At 49.8% G+C, this 20227-nt stretch overlaps 2 protein-coding genes across 14 annotated transcripts in view; both read left to right on the plus strand.

Annotated features, from left to right (window-relative positions):
* The window catches only part of NUP62 (nucleoporin 62), a 25059-nt gene extending 18646 nt beyond the window's left edge, over positions 1-6413 (plus strand). For 2 of the 3 annotated variants that reach the window (XM_081274565.1, XM_081274566.1), the window contains one exon: positions 1893-6022. In XM_081274565.1, the coding sequence (XP_081130691.1) occupies positions 1956-3515 (1560 nt within the window). In that variant the 5' untranslated portion in view covers positions 1893-1955 and the 3' untranslated portion in view covers positions 3516-6022. Of the gene's footprint in view, positions 1-1892; positions 6023-6148 lie in introns of those variants that run through there. The other variant, XR_014019679.1, reaches the window with a different exon arrangement.
* Positions 1-20152, plus strand: part of IL4I1 (interleukin 4 induced 1) — a 38796-nt gene extending 18644 nt beyond the window's left edge. For 3 of the 11 annotated variants that reach the window (XM_081274553.1, XM_081274552.1, XM_081274550.1), the window contains exons 2-8: positions 9102-9247; positions 13665-13903; positions 15245-15357; positions 16053-16254; positions 17890-17958; positions 18263-18399; positions 18781-20152. In XM_081274553.1, coding sequence (XP_081130679.1) covers positions 9169-9247; positions 13665-13903; positions 15245-15357; positions 16053-16254; positions 17890-17958; positions 18263-18399; positions 18781-20005 — 2064 coding nt within the window. In that variant the 5' untranslated portion in view covers positions 9102-9168 and the 3' untranslated portion in view covers positions 20006-20152. Of the gene's footprint in view, positions 1-6533; positions 6663-9050; positions 9248-13159; positions 13580-13664; positions 13904-15244; positions 15358-16052; positions 16255-17889; positions 17959-18262; positions 18400-18780 lie in introns of those variants that run through there. The other 8 variants (XM_081274545.1, XM_081274549.1, XM_081274546.1 and 5 more) reach the window with 6 other exon arrangements.
* Positions 20153-20227: the final 75 nt, after the last annotated feature.

The following is a 20227-nucleotide window of genomic DNA, read 5'->3' on the forward strand; positions in this document are numbered from 1 at the left end:
AAAGTATTGACAGGCCTGGTTCTTCTAGAGGCTGCAGAGGAGAAACTGTTTCCCTGCTTTTCCTTTGGTCAGGGACCCCTTTCTCCATTTTTGATTTAAAGCACATCAGTTCAATCTCTGCTTCCATCATCACATGGCCTTCTCTATTCCCATCAAATTTCCCTCTGCATCTATCTTATAGTATCACATGTGGTTACGTTTGGGCCGTCTGGATATCCAGAATAATTTCCCCATTACAAGATTTTTTTTTTGTGTGTGTGTGTGTGTGTGTTTTGTTTTGGTTTGGTTTTTTGGTCATTTTTGTTGTTGTACTGGGGATTGATTGAAACCAATTTTTGAGATAAGATCTCACTAAGTTGCTTAAGGTCTTGCTAAGTTGGAAGCTAGCCTCAAACTTGTGATCCTTCTGCCTCATGTATTGCCATGCCAGGCCCCATTACAAGATTCTAAATCATATCTACGTAGTCCCTTTTACTGTGTATGGTGATGTACTCCCAGTGGACACATTGGAGGGTCATTTTACTGTCTCCCACACCAAACTCTATTGGAAACCAATTAGGGGTCCTTACTTACTGCCTACCTGGAAAGATTATACTCTTATGCCTTGACACCAGGCCTGTGTGATTTACACATGCTGCCTCTAACTAGGCTGTGGTCCCCTCCTACCTGGTCTAGGGTCCCCTTCCCCATCATCTTTGAGGCACAATATGACAGAAAGCCAGCCTAGGATGGCTTGTTTAATTCATTAACTCAGTATATCCCATTCAGATTGTGATTATAAAAATTGGCTGTGTGAGTCCACTAGTTCCTTATAATGAATTCATACTCTGTAATTTGGTTCTTTCAAAAACCAAGGCCTGAAGGTCATGTGGCACATATCTGTGATCCCAGCTACTTAGGAGGTTGAGGCAGAAGGATCACAAGTTGGAGGCCATTAATATCTTAGTGAGATCCTCAGTAACCTATTAAGATTCTGTCTCAAAATAAAAAGGGCTGGGTGTGTAGCTCAGTGGTAAACAATCCTGTACCAAAATAAAGTGAATGGAGATGTTCTGGCCCTGGGAGCTTCTGGGTTGTTCTTTATCCTTCTCCCTTCTCTCTCCCCAAACCCATCACTCTGTTGGCAACTCATTGTTTCCCACTGCAGATGGCTAAGAAGATGCCCAGGGGAAAGCCTGGATACATACCCACTGTGGCTACATCTGCAAATAAAAGAAGTTATTGCCTTTTAGCCTGGTGGAAAACCCTAGATTGGCTGACCACATCTCACTTTATTCCTGAGTCAGTCACCACATCCAAAGGCATTTAGTGCCCTGATCAAGCATTCAGGTCTCACACCCATCCAAGAATGACATAGGCTCCAGCCTGCCCTATGTCCCCTGAAGTTGTGAGGGATGTGCCAGAGCCAACCTGTCAGCAGCATGAGCCAGATCAGTTCCCAAATGCTCTGTTTATAGCCAACAGGAGAACCTCACTGAGTCCCACCCTGGGAACAGGTCCCAAAGGTGTTATTTTGTATCCTTCTAGTTTCATTCACTGGAAGTGCCTCCATTTGGACCTCCTCATGGGGGCTGAGTTCACTTGAGGGTCGGTCTCCCACTTTGTCCCTACAGTAGAAGGCTCCCACTGTCCTGAACATGTTTGCACACTACCCAGACACACATAGCTTGTAGCACCTGAACTCTTGGAGCATGGATTAGTGCTTCCTTTGCTAGTTTAGCAGAGTCTAGTTAGGGTTATACAGAAGGAAGAGGAAGGGTTGCTGCCTATTTTGTAATTGTCTAGCCCCACCACCCTCCAAACCAAGCATGCTCCATCATGCCATTGAGGTTGCCTTTTCATAACTGCCATCTGATCATGTTGCTTCCTCTGCTTTAAAAATCTTCCCCAAGGTTGCAGACGCTGTTGGATTTGCTTGGAAGCTGGAGTAGCTGCTGCCACCAGAGTCTGGAGTCATGAGCGGGTTTAATTTTGGAGGCACTGGGGCTCCTACAGGCGGGTTCACATTTGGCACTGCAAAGACAGTAACAACCACCCCTGCAACGGGGTTTTCTTTCTCTGCTTCGGGCACTGGAGGGTTTAACTTTGGGACTTCCTCACAGCCAACTACAACCACCCCTTCAACTGGTCTGTTCTCACTCACTACCCAAGCTCCAGCAACACAGTCCTCAGGGTTCACATTTGGAACAACTCCTGCCTCTGGAGGAACTGGCTTTTCCTTAGGAATCAATGCTCCAAAGCTAAATTTGAGCAATACAACTACCAGCCCAGCCACAGGGAACCCCAGTGGCTTTTGGCTTGGCAGCAGCACCCTTACCAATGCCATATCAAGCACTGTTACCTCCAGCCAGGGGGCAGCACCCACTGGTTTTGTGTTTGGCTCCTCTACCACCTCTGCAGCCCCATCTACCACATCTGGAGGGTTCTCCTTCACTGGTGGAAGCACATCCCAGACTGGAACCTCTGGTTTCAACATTGGCTCTGTTGGCAGTTCTGCCCAGCCCACCGCACTGTCTGGATTACCCTTCACTCCAGCAGCACCAGCAACCACTGGAGCAGGGACCACACAGCCAGCTGCTCCCACACCCACTGCTGCCACCACCAGTACAGGGCCTACTCTCTTTGCCTCAATAGCAACTGCTCCCACTTCATCCAGCACCACAGGGCTCTCCCTCTGTGCCCCAGCAACCACTGCCGGAGCTCCTGGAGCTGGTACACTGGGGTTTAGCTTAAAGGCTCCTGGAGCAGCTTCTGGTGCCTCCACAGCAACATCCTCTTCCAGTACCACCACCACTACCACCACTTCTACTGGCTTTGCCTTGAGTTTAAAACCACTGGTGCCAAGTGGGATCCCCAGCAATGTACCAGCTGCTGTGACAGCTCCACCTGGCACCAGTACAGCTGCTGGAGCAGCCACCTGTCCTGTGATGACCTATGCGCAGCTGGAGAGCTTGATCAACAAGTGGAGCCTGGAACTGGAGGACCAGGAACGGCACTTCCTTCAGCAGGCCACCCAGGTCAATGCCTGGGACCGCACCCTGATTGAAAATGGGGAGAAGATCACCAGCCTGCACCGGGAAGTGGAGAAGGTGAAGCTGGATCAGAAGCGGCTGGACCAAGAGCTTGACTTCATCCTATCGCAACAGAAGGAGCTGGAAGACCTGCTGAGCCCACTGGAGGAGTCAGTCAAGGAACAGAGCGGGACCATCTACCTGCAGCATGCTGACGAGGAGCGTGAGAAGACCTACAAGTTGGCTGAGAACATTGATGCACAGCTGAAACGTATGGCCCAGGACCTCAAGGATATCATCGAGCACCTGAACACATCTGGAGGCCCTGCCGACACCAGTGACCCTCTACAGCAGATCTGCAAGATCCTCAATGCACACATGGACTCTCTGCAGTGGATTGACCAGAATTCAGCCCTGCTGCAGAGGAAGGTGGAAGAAGTGACCAAAGTGTGCGAAGGGCGTCGCAAGGAGCAGGAGCGCAGCTTCCGAATCACCTTTGATTGAATGCAGGCCTCTTCAGGGCCATGGATTTGGGGCAGTGGGGTGGGGGTCATGTTGGGTTTCAGTGAAATAACTTTCTTTCAAATTACTATGCTGTTGAGAGAATGGTTCTGTGGTTGGACTTTTCCCATTAGCAAATAGGAAATATTCTGAGTCCTCTGGTCCAGGCAGCAACATAGTGGGTGGTTTTTGTGTTATATTTGTATCTTTGGCCCCTCTCACCTACTACAACCACCCACCTCTTCCTTCTTGTTCCAGCCAAGTGATGGAGAAATGCTCATTCACTGAAGAACAATCTATTCCCTATCCAGGGTTTGTGTTTGGCAGCCACTCTGTCCAACTCAGTCTTGAGTGTGCTGAAAAAAGACTAAGGTTACTCCCTGTCATTTGAGGAGATGGCAGCCTGGTCTTGGAGTGCAAGACGTATGCTCATGAAAATTAACCACCAAAACAAAAAAATGGAACTGACAATGGGATAGAGAGTTTCAGAGGAGGAGATGGTCCCTCAGGGTCCACAAGGGATGACAAAAGGTCAGAATTCACACCCAGAGGCCTCCCTTTGCCTGGTTAATATACATGTTCATCCTCCAGGACTTGCCTTAGGCTTGCTACCTCCTGGAAACCTCTTGATTGTGCAAAGCTGGGTTAGGTAACCATCCTGGGGTCCCCTTAGGACACTGAACTAGCACTTCACACAGTATTGTGTTGACTGTGTGCTTCTCTATCTCACCATTAGATTGTGAGCTCCTGTGGGCAGAGACTGACTGTCATTCCCCTTTGTGTCCCCATCACAGTCCTGTCACATGTTCAATAAACAATGAAGGTAAAACTCAGCATGTTACTCTACAAAAGTACCTGTTAATGTGTAATATGGCCTGAGTTGCCAGAGGCAGCCACAGACTTGGTTCTGCTCTCTTCCCATTGCCAAAGTTAACTTAGTCATGGTAAGATCCAGTGTCTTGAAGGCCAAAGCCAGTTAGTTGGTTGTATTCCAGTTGTCTTTCATATCTTGTCTTTGTACTTTGCTGCATTCTTTGAAATACCTGTGATGGTATGTTGCTTTCCTAAATAAAGTGTATTGTGAAATAAAACCTGCTGTTTGGGTAAATATTAGGAGAGAGTTGCTTTTCAGTTTGAAAAGCAGAAACAAGCAAAACTACACTGTTTATAGACACCAATCAATATGTGATTGGACCTATGGTGAGGAAGCAACACATGTTCAAGACAGGCTTTCTTCTGGTGGGACAGTTACTAGAGGTGGAAGAGCAGCACCAAGGCAGGGTCCATATTTTCTATAGAATCCTGTCTTGAAATAATGTGTGTGTGCTGTCATCCGCCACCATATGTAAGACACCACCCCAGCGGTTGTAAATATCATAGTGACATCATAGACTGCATTCCTCTCTGTCACAGGGCCAGCTTTGGGATTAAGGTTATGCTTCAGTGGTGAAGAGGTGAAGCTCTAGAGTGTGGGTTTGTATGGGAAGGCACTTTGCAGGTAAAGCCTCATTGCCTCAGCCCTCCAGACCCCCATGGGCTCAAGTGATCTCAAGTACTTGAGTCTCATTCTTCTGGGCTATGGAGAATCTGGCCCTTTGGCTTTCCTGAGTCTGTTCAACACTAAGCTGGGCCACATATTTTGGAGATTTATGGCCCAGTTTCCAGAAGTTTTCCAAAGTTGAGGTCATGAGTGATTATTTCCTTGGACTATCTGGCACTAAAGAACAAGAGTTTAGGCGTGGGGTTGTAGCTCAGTGGTAGAGTGCTTGCCTCACATATGTGAGCCACTGGGTTCAATTCTCAGCACTGCATATAAATAAATAAATAAAGTCCATCAACAACTAAAAAAAAAATTAAATACCAAGAGTTTAGTTCCAGCAGAAGCCATAGGAGAGGAAGCAGAATGAACTAGAGGAGAGGAGCCCTGACTGCCCTTGTGGCTTTTCCCTAAAAGCTCTGCCAGCTAACTGGTCCTTTTTCTGCTGTGGACCTTCTTGCCTGTCTGATCCCTTTGCCCAAAGGAAGGCCTCAATTTCCCCTAGAAAACAAAACAAACAAACAAAAAAAAACTGCTTGTTTCACTGTGTTCATTCCTTCATTATCCATTTTTGGAGCATGTGCTTTACACCAGTTCTGATCTAGCAATGTAGTTAGGAAATGGAGCAATGTTTCTCTGCCCATCACTGGCAAGAGCCATTCAGATGTGAAGAGAAAAAACTATTTTGAGCAAACGTTTCATGTGTGTGTGTTTAATATCCCTATCACTGCCAGGCCCAGTAACGCACACCTGTAATCCCAGCAACTCTGGAGGCTGAGGCAGGAGAATCACAAGCTCATGGCCAGCCTCAGAAGTTTAGAAAGACGCTAAGCAACTGAGTAGACCCTATCTCAAAATGAATTTTTGCTAAGACTGAGTGAAGTAGTAAAGGGCCACTGGGTTTAACCCCCAGTACAAAAAAATATATAACATTCTTATTTCCTTGCATATTAAACAAGGGTAAGGCTTAATTACTTTTTAATATTTATTTTTTAGTTCTCGGTGGACACAACATTTTTGTTGGTATGTGGTGCTGAGGATCGAACCCGGGCCTCACGCATGCCAGGCGAGCGTGCTACCGCTTGAGCCACATCCCCAGCCCAGGCTTAATTACTTTTCTAGTTGGGTTTTTGTGTGTGTGCAGGTGGGAGTGCGGGCGCGGGCAGGAGGGATTTTGTGCCTTGTACCTCATGTACTACTGTGGAGCTATACTCTCAGCTTTCTTGTATTTAAAAAATAAAAAAACAAATTGGAGTTATAATATTTTCTTCTCACACCCTGGAGGACCTTGGGCACCCCACTTTGAAGAACACAAGCAAGATAAATATGGATCACTGTGCATAGTTCTCTGGATCCATAGGGAAATGGCCCCAGCAGGCCTGGGGGAGTCAGGGAGGGTCCCCAAGAACAAACAGGATTAGCACTCTACTGGGGCCTCCCTTAGCATGATGGCTTCATTATAACTGCAGTTTGTCCCTTTTCAGGAAGAAAACAGGCAGATGTGCTTCCTTGCCAGTCCAGCATTTGGCCCCTCCTCTTAAGTTCCTCTTCATTAACTATTATGAAGACAACAAACAGGTGGTGACTAGATTTGGAATCCAAGGCTTTTAAAGGTGATTCTCAAAAGCTCTCCCTGCATTCCTTTACCCTGTTTAGGGATGACCCTCACCTTACAGCCCAGACCCTTCCCCTAGATGATGTCCTTAAACCATCAGACTCAGCTTGCATGGGAAAGGTCAGATTTTTAAAACGGGTATAAGTTTCCAGAAGAAGAGTAGCCTTGGACCCCTGTGGAAGGTTGGGAATAGATGGTTCCCTGGCAGTGGCAAGCTGATAGTGTCTTAACAGTAAGTCTTGGGAGTGGGGAAGCCTAAAGGCAGTAGATGCCAGTTTGCATGGTGTGTTTCCTCACACCACAGCTGACTTCTAGCTGTCCACGTGAGGTTGGTGAACACAGATTTGAGAGCGGACACACACCAATTCAGAAAATACATTCACTTCATGAGCATGTGTAATAGGGTAAAACATACTCAAATATGAAGAGGTGGTGCACGCCTGTAATCCCAGCAACTCTGGAGGAAGTTGGGTTTCCTGGAATGGAGTTCAGTGGTAGACTGCCCCTGGGTTTAATCCCTAGGTACTGCAAAAAATAATAATATTTATTAAATTGTAGGTATCTTTTTAAGACTTGAGTTACTTACAAAACAAAACCCTGAAAATTTAAATCAGCTCTTGTGAATCTGATGGAGCTAGCTCTAGTGTGCCACTGCTTCTAAATTTTAGGGAACCCAAAAATTAAGAGCTTTAAAAAAAAAAAATCTGGGGCTGGGGTTGTGGCTCAGCAGTAGAGTGCTCGCCCAGCACATGCGAGGCCCTGGGTTCGATCCTCAGCACCACACAGAAATAAATGAATAAAGATATTGTGTCCAACTTAAAAAAAAAAAAAAAAATCTGCCCTTGCCAGTCATGGTAGTGCATGCTGCCTATAAATCCAGCAGCTCGTGAGGCTGAGGCAGGAGAATTTTGAGTTCAAACCCAGCCCCAGCAAGTTAGGGAGGCCCTAAGCAACTCAGCAAGGCCCTGCCTCTAAATATAAAAAAGGACTGGGATGTGTCTTAGTGGTTAAGTGCCCCGGGGTTCAATCCCAGGTACCAAAAAAAAAAAAATGTCCAGCAGTTTGGGAAGCTGAGGCAAAAGGATTGCAAGTTAAAGCCAGCAAGTTCATCAACTTAGTAAGACCCTGTCTCCAATTTAAGACAAGAGGTGGGGGTGGGGGTGGGGGTGGGGGTGGCTGGAGATGTAGATTGTTGGTTCAAACCCTAGTACCCAAAAAATTTTTTAAAAAATTAAGTCTGCCCTCATAACCTCAGGGACAGTGGCCCTCTATGCAATTTCTCCAAGAGTGAAATCCCTCACCCTGGGAGCCAGGTCTGCTTCTGGGACACCAGCCAGCCCCCGCAAACCCCCCTATTCCCCATAGGCCAAAATAACTCGAGCTTCCCCAGACTTGTCCCACAGCACTACACACCTGGTCTCTTCAGTGACTTATCTGGGTACCCCTAATCCCATTTCACCTCAAGACACCATCTGCCTCAACCTTCATGAATACCAAAAGGTTTTCCTGTGGCTGGAACCAGACCTGCACAGCCTTGCTAGCACTTCACCTGGTCCCCAAGGACCCCATCACAATCCCTGGTTCTAAAAACCCAAATCCACAAAACCAAAAGTGACAGACACTCATCACTCAAATGTACTTGTGAACTCCAATTTGATCTTGATTCAAACAAAAATTGTGAGACAATTGGGAAAATATGAACATTGGTTTAGTGATACTAAAGAATTATTGCCATTTTAAAATGTGATAGTGGTATTATAGTTTAAAAAAAAAAGGAAGTTCTTGTTGGGTTGTGCACACCTGAAATTCCCATGGCTCTGGGAGCTGAGGCAGGAGGATTGCTAGTTCAAAGGCATCCTCAACAAATTAGTGAGGCCCTAAGCAACTCAGTGAGACCCTGGATCTAAATAAAATATTTTTAAAGGGCTGGGATGTGGTTCAGTGGTTAAGTGCCCTTGGATTCAATCTCAAGTAATTTCCTATCTTTTAGATGAGAGAATGGCAAACTATGGCCCTGTTACTGTGAATAAAGCTTTATTGGAACATAGCCACACCCTCACTTATATACTGGTTTGAATATGGGTACATTGAAACAGAGACATGTGAATTAGAATAAATAAATAAATTAAAAGTAAAAAAAAAAATGTGGCCTGTAAAACCTAAAATATTTACTGGAAAAGTTTGCCTTTCCCTGTTTTAGACAAATATCCTGAAGTGTTTATTTATAAAACAACATTTGGGATTTGCTTCAAAATAATCCAGTTTGGGAAGGAATAAAATGTAATTAGAAACCAAGGCTATGAGATGGTAGAAGCACTTGGCTTCATCATCCTAGTGTGTCTGTTTTTATATATGTTGAAAAGTTTCCATGATAACACACTTTTAGGAAAGAAAGTCTGCCCTCCCACAGCCTCCCAACTACTCTAACCCACACCAGGACCTGGCATCTCTGACCCAACAAGGGCAGCACGACAAAGCCACTGCCATTCGTTCCAGTTCTGCATATGTCTGATGATGACTTCTGTCCCAGGCTAACCAGAAAGGCCATGGGCACTGAGAAAGCCCCCCACAGCCGGCCATGCAGTGAGTGCCCCCTCCCCCTGCATCTGGGGTCCAGGGGTGTTCTGGAAACTGGGGAGGGAGGGACAGGAGGGTTCTGTGGGAAGAGAACCCCTTTCTGAGGGTCAGGCAAAATATCAGGGGCCTTTGGTAAGTTTGTCCTTTGCTCCCTGTGCCCCCTGCATCCAGGGCTTGGACCCATGACTTTTCCCTGGGTAATCCCTGTTCCTCTGTGACTTTGGAGTGCTTTGTTGCTTTATCAGTGCTGGAAAGGAATCCAGGATTTCATGCATGCTAAACAAGCTCTCTGAGCTACACCCATCCCTTTGTTTGTTTGTTTTTGAGACACAACCTCACTAAGCTACCTAGGCTGCCCCCAAACTTGGATCCTCATGCCTTATCCTTCCAAGTAGCTGGGATTACAAGCATGGGCCACCTTGCCTGGCTTGGGGAAAATTTGAATGTTGACCACTCAGGGTCTTCAGATAGACTCAGAGAAAAGCTTACAAAATGTCAGGCAGTAGCCCAGTCCCTGGGATGTCTGCATGGTCACTATCAGCATTCCCTGCCCTGTTGGGCCACAGAGACCTCCAGTGGGGCGAGGGCCAGGTCTTTGGCTGCTGTGGATATGACCTAAATCCCATTAGAACTATCATTATGATTCTGGAAGTAAACCTAAACCACCTGGTGCACTTTTTCCCCCTAAAGACCGTTTCTACCTAGAAGGATTAAAGTTGTTTTCTTGAAATTCCATCTTAAATTCCAGGATTTCCCAAAACTAAGGAAGCAAACAGATAATTAGTGTGGCCCTCTCTCAGTACCACCCCACCTCTCACCCTGTTGTCTGACTTTGGCCATCTTTCTGGGCATCCTGTCCTGTCTCCTGCCCACACCTAGGACACCAAGCCTAACCTCTGCTACTCTTCTTTGTGGCCCATACCTCCCTGATCCCACCCTCACTTTACCCATTTCCCTTGGGAACACTTACTGGTGTCCAGAGACATTTTTGGTTGTTGCACTTTAGTGGAGGATAGGGTGCTATAGCATCTAGTGGGTAGAGGAACCAATCAACATCCTGCAGTGCACAAAGCAGCTCCACCCAAGATTATCTGGCCCCTAATGTCAATAGTGCCAAACTAAAGAGACCCTACCCTGACGCATAAATCTGAGCCAGGTGTGGTGGCATATGCCTGTAATCCCAGCAGCTTTGGAGGCTGAGGCAGGTGGATTGCAAGTTTGAGACCAGCCTCGGCAACTTAGCAAGGCCTTGTCTCTAAATAAATAAATAAATAGGACAGGAGAATATAGTTCAGTGGTAGAGTGCCCCTGGATTCAATTGTCAGTACCAATGAGGCTAGGGGAAAAAAAAGATACAAAAAATAAAAAGTGCTGTGGATGTGGCTAGGTGTTAAAGTGCCCCTGGGTTCAATCCCCAGAACCAAACAACAAATAATAATAATAATCTGAGCTTGTTATAGCAGAAGCAGTTGAGAACACAAGCCTGCAGCCAGGCTGCACACACATCAAATGCAGGCTCATCACTCTAGCTAGTGACTTAGCTGGGCCTCAGTTTTCTTCACTATAAAATGTATTTAGCCTACAGTTAAATACTACTAAACAGTAGCTGCTATCAGTAGCTCAGGATTTACAATGCTTTATGCGGTAGGACCCTACCCTCCATTTATGCCCCCCTCCTGCTCCCTAGATTCTGCCAGGTAAGGGGGAGCAATGAACAGAGTAGTGGGGGCTGTTACAGTGTTACAGAAGGACAAGGGGGGTTCACTCACCCACCCTGGGGACCCAAACACCTGCCCTGATGTGTGTTAGTAACCCTTGGCTCTGCCACCTCCACCCTTTCATGGTGGTTCCTAGTTCCTTTAACTGGTGTAGGATGTGATGAAGATATGGAGGCCCAGGGTCTTCAGGTCAGGAGCCAGGCTAGCAAGGATTGAGGAATCCCCAGTGCAACTGCTCCCACTGTTGAACCTTGGGCAAGTCTTTCCCCTTTGAGCCTTGTGGTCCTCCTTGCCATGTTTGAGCCTCAATTTCCTCATCTGTCAAATGCAGGCCTTGTAAGGATCACAGTGCATGTAAAGTCCTGAGCATAGGGTAACCCAAGTGGAGACTGCAGTGGTACAGGTCCCTTAGTCTCTTGTTGCTGTTCATGCCGACTTGAGCTTTTTTTTTCTTTTTTTTTTTTAATATTTTCTTAGTTGTGATGGACACAATACCTTTATTTTATTTATTTTTATGTGGTACCAGAGATCAAACCCAGTGCCTCACACAGGCTAGGCAAGCACTCTACCAGTGAGCCACAACCCTGGCCCCTGACTTGAGCTTTTTCTGTCAGCATTCAGGATCTGTCCAGCTCACCGATTTTGCCCCTTGGTCACTCCTCCCCAACCCCTTCATCAGTTTCTCTGACTCACTCCTAGGCACCCAGTCCTCCTGTGTACCCAGTCTTCTGCACCAAACCACATCCTCCTTTGATTTACTGCAGAATTTCCCAGCCTACCCTTTCTTGGTAATGCCCCCACCCTAGCTAGAGAACCAGCTGCCTCTGACTTTTCTCCTCAGCCACTCCTCCCTCTCTCTAATCCCTGATTGCTTCTTCACCATTGGTTTAGGGACTTAAGTGTAGAGACTCAAGAGATAAACCAGGCACGGTTGCGTACACCTGTAATCCCAATAGCTCAGGAGGCTGAGGCAGGAAGATTGGGAATTCAAAGCCAGCCTCAGCAAAAAAAAAAAAAATGAGGGGCCAAGCAAGTCAGTGAGACCCTGTCTCTAAATAAAATACAAAATAGGGCTGGGGATGTGACTCAGTGGTCGAGTACCCCTGAGTTCAATCCCCAGTACCAAAAAAAGAAAAAAAGAGAGAGGCTCAGAGATGACTCCAAGTCACCTGGTCTCACTGCTGCCTGACATGAAGACCTTGTGGCAAAGAACAAAGGTAGAGGTTCCTGGAAGCCATTTCTTCAAGGTGCCACCCCACACTGTGGCCTGCACGGAGTACATGGTAATTCTCAAGGCAGGAATGGAAAGGAGGGGCAAGCATTCACCTGCTAGGTGGCCACTTAGAAAGCCCCAATGTCCCTGCAGCCACAGTAGCTGACCAGAGGGGCAGGTTCTAGTCTAATCAAGATGCTGTCTATAGGATCTTACCAGGGTGCACCCCATCCCATTACACTGTAACAGCCCCCACTTGACAGCAGCACATAGGGACCATAGAGAGGGCAAGACCCTTGGGGCTGGAGATGTGGCTCAAGCGGTAGCGCGCTTGCCTGGCATGCGTGCGGCCCGGGTTCGATCCTCAGCACCACATTACAAAACAAAGATGCTGTGTCCGCCGAAAAACTAAAAAATAAATATTTAAAAAAATAGTTTAAAAAAAAGAGAGGGCAAGACCCTGCTCAAAGGGTGGCAGGCACTGGATCCAGGACCAAGGCAGGCTGACCTAGAGCCCACAGTCTGCCCACTGCACTGCTGCCTGAGAGAACACTGCTGTTCTCATTCCATAGAGGGGAAATTAAGGCTGGAATGGTATATGGGAAGGGAAATGGAGCCAGCAGGGGCCCTGCAGGCACAGCCATAGCTAACAGAGGGAAGGACTCAGGAGAAAAGAGGTCTGGCCCAGGCACATGAAGCCCCAAGACAAGAAACCCTTGGTCCCCCTGCCCCAAGAGTCCAGGAGCAGAGAGCACAGGGGAAGTAGAAACAGGGACCTGGTAACCAGGATGGGGCAGGCTCAGGGGGCAGTCCCCACCCTCAGCATGGTTACCTGAATACCAATTTATCAGAAAATAGAGTGAGTTACTTCCTCCCAACCCCTTTCCCCCTTGGCTGCCCCTGCAGCCTCTGACATCTGAGATTCCAAACAAGCAGTTTCATTTCCCCAGCCCAAAGAAAGGGAGGGTGGGGCCAGCTAGTTTAAGAAGAGAGAGGGGCAGCAGAGCCAGCTAGTCCTCAGAGAACTGAAGGTAGAGCTACAGAGGCTGGTGTCAAGGTATGGAGAGAGGAGCCTGCAGAGACCTGGACTGAGAGGGAGAGAGGGGAGGACAAAGAGAAACAAGAGACTGTCAGATGAGAAGACAGAGAAGGAGGGCAGAGAGAAGAAACAGCGGGGAAAGAGGGGCAGAAACTGGGAGATAAGAGCAGAGGCAGGCAGGCAGGAGAAGGAGGGCCAAGTCTGGGGACACACAAGCCCAGAGAGAAAGACGGCTGCAGGGCAAGGGCTTAGCCAGGCACTCCACAGGGAGACAGTCAGGCTTGGGAGAACACAGGCTCTGATCACAGTGGCCCCTGCTTTTCCTCCACCCCAGACAGCATCTCCCACCTGAGTCATGGCCCAGTTGGGTAAGTAAGCAGGGGAGGGGCCATGGGACATGCGGGGCAGAATCCTGCCCCCATGTGTGCACTGACCCTTTCCTCCTGTTCTCAGCCCTGCGCCTCCTCACCCTTGTGCCAATCCTCCTCAGTCTGGCAGCCTCCCTGGACTGGAAGGTGGCCTTCAGCCAGGACCCCTTTGAGAAATGCATGCAGGATCCTGACTATGAGCAGCTGCTCAAGGTGGTGACCTTGGGCCTCAATCGGACCTTGAAGCCCCAGAAAGTGATTGTAGTTGGTGCTGGCGTGGCTGGGCTGGTGGCTGCCAAGGTGCTCAGCAATGCTGGACACAAGGTGAGAAGTGCTTTTTATAGTCTCCCTGGGAGTCCTGGGTGGAGAACACCATATCCGACCTGCGTAGGCAGAGTGGTGGGGGTAGAAAGAGACCTATCCTTTCTCCTGAAACCCCTGCTCTAACATGTTTGCCCTGAGAGATCTTTGACGTGCCCAGTCCCACTCCTCAGTCTTTTTTTCTTCTTCTTCTTCTTTTTTTTTTTTTTTCCGTACTAGTACTTTCCAGTCCAGGGAGGCTGCCAGACTGAAATCAGGGGTACCCAACCACTAAGCCACATTCCCAGCCCTTTTTTGTATATTTTTTAGAGACAGAGTCTCACTGAGTTGCTTAGTGCCTCACCATTGCAGAGGCTGGCTTTGAACTTGCAATTCTATCTCAGCCTCCCGAGCCAGTGGGATTACACGCATGAGCCACTGTACCTTGCTTAAATCACTCTTTTGGTTGTTGGTTTTTTGGTTTTTTTTGGTACTAGGGATTGAACCCAGGGGCACTTAACCACTAAGCCACATCCCCAGCCCTTTTTAATATTTTATTTAGAGACAGAGTCTCAGTTGCTTAGGGCCTCACTAAATTGCTGAGCCTGGCTTTGAACTTGTGATCCTCTTGCCTCAGCCTCCCAAACCAAAGAAATTAAAGTCATGTGCCACCACTCCCAGCTACTTATCTTTTATTTTGAGATAGGGTCTTGCTAAGTTTCTTAGGGCCTTGCTAAATTGCTGAGGCTGGCCTCAAACTTGCAATCTTCCTGCCTCAGCCTCCTGAGTCACTGGGATTACAGGTGTGTACCACTGCACCCAGCTCTAAATCACTCTAAATATCAGGTGGGAGCCACGATGGGGATTTGTGTTTGATAGAGGTAGAAACTCCAAGTGCAAGTGACACCTGAGGTCTAACCACAGTGTTCCCTATTGAAATCCAAGAATGAGAATGGGCCAGCCCAGGGACTTCTATGCATATGGGAAATCACCCTATTCCTTTCCTAAGCTGGGAAGTCCCTCTGCAATCCAGCCAGTGGCCTTCCTGATGGAAATGCCCATTTTCTATTCTTCCCAGCTCTTCTCACCACCCATAAAGAAAGGAATCTTTCAACCAGGAGGATTGCAAGTCTGAGACCTTGTCTCAAAATAGAAAGGGCTGGGGATGTAGCTCAGTAGTAGAGCACTTCTGGGTTCAGTACCCTGTACTGGGGGATGGGGAAAGAAGAGGGGGAGAGGAAGGAGGAAGAAAGCAATCTTCTGATCTAGATCACACCACTGTAGGATGGAGGAAGGGAGGGTCTGGCAGAGGTGGGAAGCTCAGTAGAAGGAACTGAAGGTCCCCACTTTCCCCTCATCTCTCAGGTCACCATCCTGGAGGCAGATAATAGAATTGGGGGCCGCATCCTTACCTTCCGGGACCGGAAGACAGGCTGGATTGGGGAGCTGGGAGCTATGCGCATGCCCAACTCCCACAGGTGAGGCCTGATCTGGTTGCCCCCAGCCCCACCTCTGTACCCAGACACAACCAGAACCCCAATTTTATCCCAGTTCTAGGCTCCAGTGTCTTCATTTGTTTTCATGGAACCCAGAGCCTCATGCATGCTAGGCAAGTGCTCTAGCAATGAGCACAGCACTCCAGTGTCTCACCCTCACACCTAGATGTCCGACACAAATTGGATCTAAATCTAATCTGCAACTTGATCTTTCTCCTAACTTCATGGTTCCCTGGCACCAGCCCTGCTGTGGTACCTGCTACAGGACTTAGGTCATCTTATACAGCCAGAGCCCCTAGCCCAAGCCAGTACCATCCCATCCCCTTCAAGCCTCCCCAGTTCTCCCTCTCCCAACACCCTCAGGACCCCAGGCACAAGCGTGGCCACTGCCTCTGGCCCTTTCCCCATCCCTAACCTCTATCCATCCTGAACTCTGTTCCTGTTCTCAAATCAAATCTGAGCTCCAACTTCATCCCCAGTGAAAACAATCCCTGCTCCTGACCCAGTCCTCATCCTCGTTCCACCCTCAGCCTTCAACATTGTCCACATTTAATTCCCATCCCCAGCACTGATGATCCCAAGTCTACCCCAGCCTCACATCCATACACACTTCCCTCCTCCAAACCCCACTAGGACTGCCAACTCTGGCCCTCACCCAACCTCTCCCACACCCTCAGGATCCTTCAGGAGCTTTGCAAGAGCCTGGGACTCAATCTGACAAAATTTACCCAATATGATGAGAACACATGGACAGAAGTGAATGACATGAAGCTGAGGAACTACGTGGTAGAGAAGATGCCTGAGAAGCTGGGTTACAACCTGCGCCCCAAGGAGAAGGGTCATTCACCTGAAGAAATCTACCAGATGGCTCTCCACAAAGTAGGTGTCCCCATGTCCTCCTCCACCCTGACCTTCTATGCCCCACCTTCCCAGTGGTCCCTAATCATCTCCTGCCTCTGGCTCTTGCCTTTAGCTCCCCTGCGACAAGCTTTCCCTTCCCACTGCACTCTGAACTGGACCACCTCACCTTTCTATACCTTTGACTAAAACTGATCACCCAGGTGATGTTTCCTAAATCTATTTCCTGCAACCCAGACCTGTGCCATGTCCCCTCAGCTGTATTGAGCTTAGTATCTTTCCCTAAACCCATTCGTACTCCCAGGTTCCTTCTTACAATGATTCCACCAGCCCCAAGTCATGGGGCAGACCCACAGGTGTCATCATCATCTACACTCCCTTCTTTCCTACCCCCACTGCATGTTCCCACCTCTGTGTCCAGCCCAAGCCCAAGCCCAAGCCCACACCCATCCTCTCCTTGAACCCTCACTCCAGTCTCTTCCATGGCTGCCCAGCCTCCTGCACCAGAAGAGTCTTCCCACTCAGAGCTAACCCTGCTCACAGCCCTCTTTGACTCCTCAGACCTTCCAGGACAAAGTCACAGTCCCTAGACTCAGGTGTCAGCTCTGAATGGCCTTACTTCCCCCAGCTCTCCAGCCTCTGCTTCTTTTCTTTTCTAAGAAATTTATGTTACCCCCAAAGTCCTCCTAGTGGTCCAGATGCACCTGCTCTTTGCTCTTTGAAGCCTGCTATGCTCATCTGTCATCCCATACCTGCACCCCCACCACACCTCTTGCTTGCTCTGCTTTCCTTCCCCACCAAGGAACTCCTGTCTATCCCTTGAGAGCCAGCTCCCCTTCAGGAGGCCTTCCAGATGCCCTTAGGGTGGACTGGCCACAACCAACTCCAGGAGCCCCTTACTTGTCCATTTCCCCCATGGACAAGGGTGAGCACCAAGTCCTGGTAAGCTCTGTGACCTGACACTGATAGTACAGGGAGCCTAGGGAAATGCTAGCTGAGTGAGCGAGTGGAGAGTGAAGGGGCACATCCTTCTGTGGGGAGTTCCTGGTTGGGAGTGAAAAGCAGGTGGACAAATGAGAAGGCTGAAATCTGACCTGAGTGGCAAGGCTTCTGGTAGGAAACTGAAAGACCAAAAAGGGTGATCACTGTGTCAGGAATAGATGAGGCAGGAAGCCACAGTGCAGCAATGAAAGTAGGAGAGCACTAAGGGCAGCCGAGGCACTGGCCATTGTTATGTAGAACCAGGGCTGCCTTGAGAAAGGTTGACCAAGGAGCTGGTGGGAACCTGGAACACCGGGCTAAGAGAAGGCCAGAGGGTAGTGGTCAAGAGAAAGGCTGGGGAATTACACCTTCTTAGCCATCATGTCTTGTTGGTGCTGACGGCAGAGGGGACTCATCTTCTGTCCATGCCAGCAATGATCCAGAAAGACAGCACAACTGGCACAGACACAATCCTAGGCTGGGCTGAACAAATGAGGGGTGAGGGGAATGAACACTTAAGAGTACTCCTCCCCATGGTGACAACTGAGTTGCAGTGGAGGGCAATGCTGATGGTGGACGCCTGGGGGTCTTGAAGGAGTGGTGGATGTCTGGCCTTGGGCAGAACCAGGGGAACCCAGCCCTTCCTGCTGGCACCATCTGCTTATTCCCGGACAGGCCCTCAAAGAAGTCATGGTGCTGGGCTGCAGAAAGGCAATGAAGAGATTTGACAGGCTCACGCTTCTGGTGAGTGGTGGCTTCGATTTTGCTGTCAGAAATGAAGGCAAAGAGGGTGTCCACAGGGCTTTCCCAAAGAAGTAAGGAATCTGAGGCTCCAGTGTGACTGCTCCCTTCCCCTGGGGCTGGACATGCCCGTTTTTTGAACCTCTTTTTCCCTCATCCATTACAAGAGGGGACCAGATCTTTAAGGTCCAGGGCATAGAAACAGGAGACCCAGCTAGGGAGAGGTTCTCAGGGAAGCAGGGACAGAGCTGACCACTGGCAGGTGCAGCCTACCTGGGCCCTGATTTGGGCCTTCATTGGCCCGCAGGAATACCTCGTTTGGGAAAGCAACCTGAGCCAGTCCGCCGTGCAGCTTCTGGGAGACGTGATGTCCAAGGACGGATTTTTCCACCTCAGCTTCACTGAGGCCTTGCGGGCGCACAGCTGTCTCAGCGACCGGCTCCGGTGAGCGTTGGATGGGTGAGGCCAACCCAACCCGAAGTGGGTTGGTGGAGCTGGCTTGAAGGGCCCAGTCTGCAGGGGTGAAGGAATGGGCTAAAGGATTGGAGAGGCCAGTCCCTCTGGTCTGGTCCCGCTTACCTGGGCAACAGAGGTCCTCCAGAGGACCTGGTAAGAAAGGTTCCTGCAGAAGGGTGTAACCCAGAGAAGAGGTGTGGTTTCGGGTCATATATCCTCTACTCTGCAGGCCTCCTGCCCTTGAGGTCCAGAGAGGGGTGGGGAGGATGAGGGGGATGACGGGGGAGCCAATAGGAGCAAGTAACGCGCCGGGGCCTGCGCTGAGGAATCCCCCTGTAAATATCCACTCACGCTTATACCTGACCACAGGTACAGCCGCATCGTGGGCGGCTGGGACCTGCTGCCGCGTGCGCTATTGAGCTCGCTGTCGGGGCCAGTGCTGCTGAACGCTCCGGTCATAGCGATAACTCAGAGCATGCAAGAAGTGCGCGTGCACATTGCGACCTCGCACACGTCGCGGAATCCGAAGGCACTGACAGCAGATGTAGTGCTACTGACCGCAAGCGGGCCCGCGCTGCAGCGTATCACCTTCTCACCGCCGCTGTCGCGCAAGCGACAGGAGGCGCTGCGCCGCCTACACTATGTGCCGGCCACCAAAGTGTTCCTAAACTTCCGTCGGGCCTTCTGGCGTGACGAGCGTATTGAAGGCGGCCATTCGAACACCGATCGCCCATCGCGTCAGATATTCTACCCGGCACCAGATGAGGGCGCGCTGCTGCTGGCCTCTTACACGTGGGCAGACTCCGCGGCTGTGTTCTCTGGCCTTAGCCCGAATGATGCGATGCGCTTGGCACTCAACGATTTGGCGACGCTGCATGGGCCACTTGTGTACCGGCTCTGGGACGGCAGCGGCGTCGTTAAGCGCTGGGAGGATGACCCACATAGCCAGGGTGGCTTCGTGGTGCAGACGCCGTTTCTCTGGCAAACCGACCAGGACGATGGGCAGGACTTCGACTGGGCGGTCCCCTACGGCCGCATCTATTTCGCCGGGGAGCACACTGCCCACCCACATGGCTGGGTGGAGACGGCCGTCAAGTCGGCTCTGCGGGTCGCCATAAAAATCAACACCCGGGAATGGCCTGGGCATGTGGATAAGGGCAAAGAAGGGCGTGTGGAGATGCATGTAGTAAGGGTCCACGAGGGGCACGTGGACCACGAAGGGCACGTGGACCACGAGCACCACGTGGACCATGAGCACCACGTGGACCATGAGCACCACGTGGACCAAGAGCACCACGTGGACCACGAGCACCACGTGGACCACGAGCACCACGTGGACCACAAGCACCACGTGGACCAGCAGGAGCAGCAGCAGCCGCAGCAGCAGCAGCAGCAGCGCGTGGACCAGCAGGAGCCTCGAGAGCTGCACGTGGTCCATGAGACACACGTGGATGTGGTCCACGAGAGGCAGGGAGATGTCCAGGAGGAAGCCAGCTATCCCCCGTGCAGAGAGGGAAAAGGAGAACCCACCCATGGTGCAGCCCATCAGCTCCCATCTGTCCAGCACACCAACCACCTTAGCAGCTTGAATTAAAGTATTTTCAGAAAAAGTCATGTGATTCAGCCCCGTCCTGCTCAGTTGCTTCCCCAGTTTGCCTGGACAAGAGCTACTAGCCCTGCAGTTCAAAGGGAAGGGGCCTATCCTGGAGCCCCAGAAGCTGTCCCTAGCTTCTTCCTTGACAGGGGGTTCTATGGGGGGAAGGGGACAGGACAGACAATGCACTACTAGTGTTACAGTGCTCCCCACCCAACCAGG

Source organism: Spermophilus citellus (genome assembly GCF_964194105.1).
Source record: "Spermophilus citellus genome assembly, chromosome: 18".
NCBI lineage: Eukaryota > Metazoa > Chordata > Mammalia > Rodentia > Sciuridae > Spermophilus > Spermophilus citellus.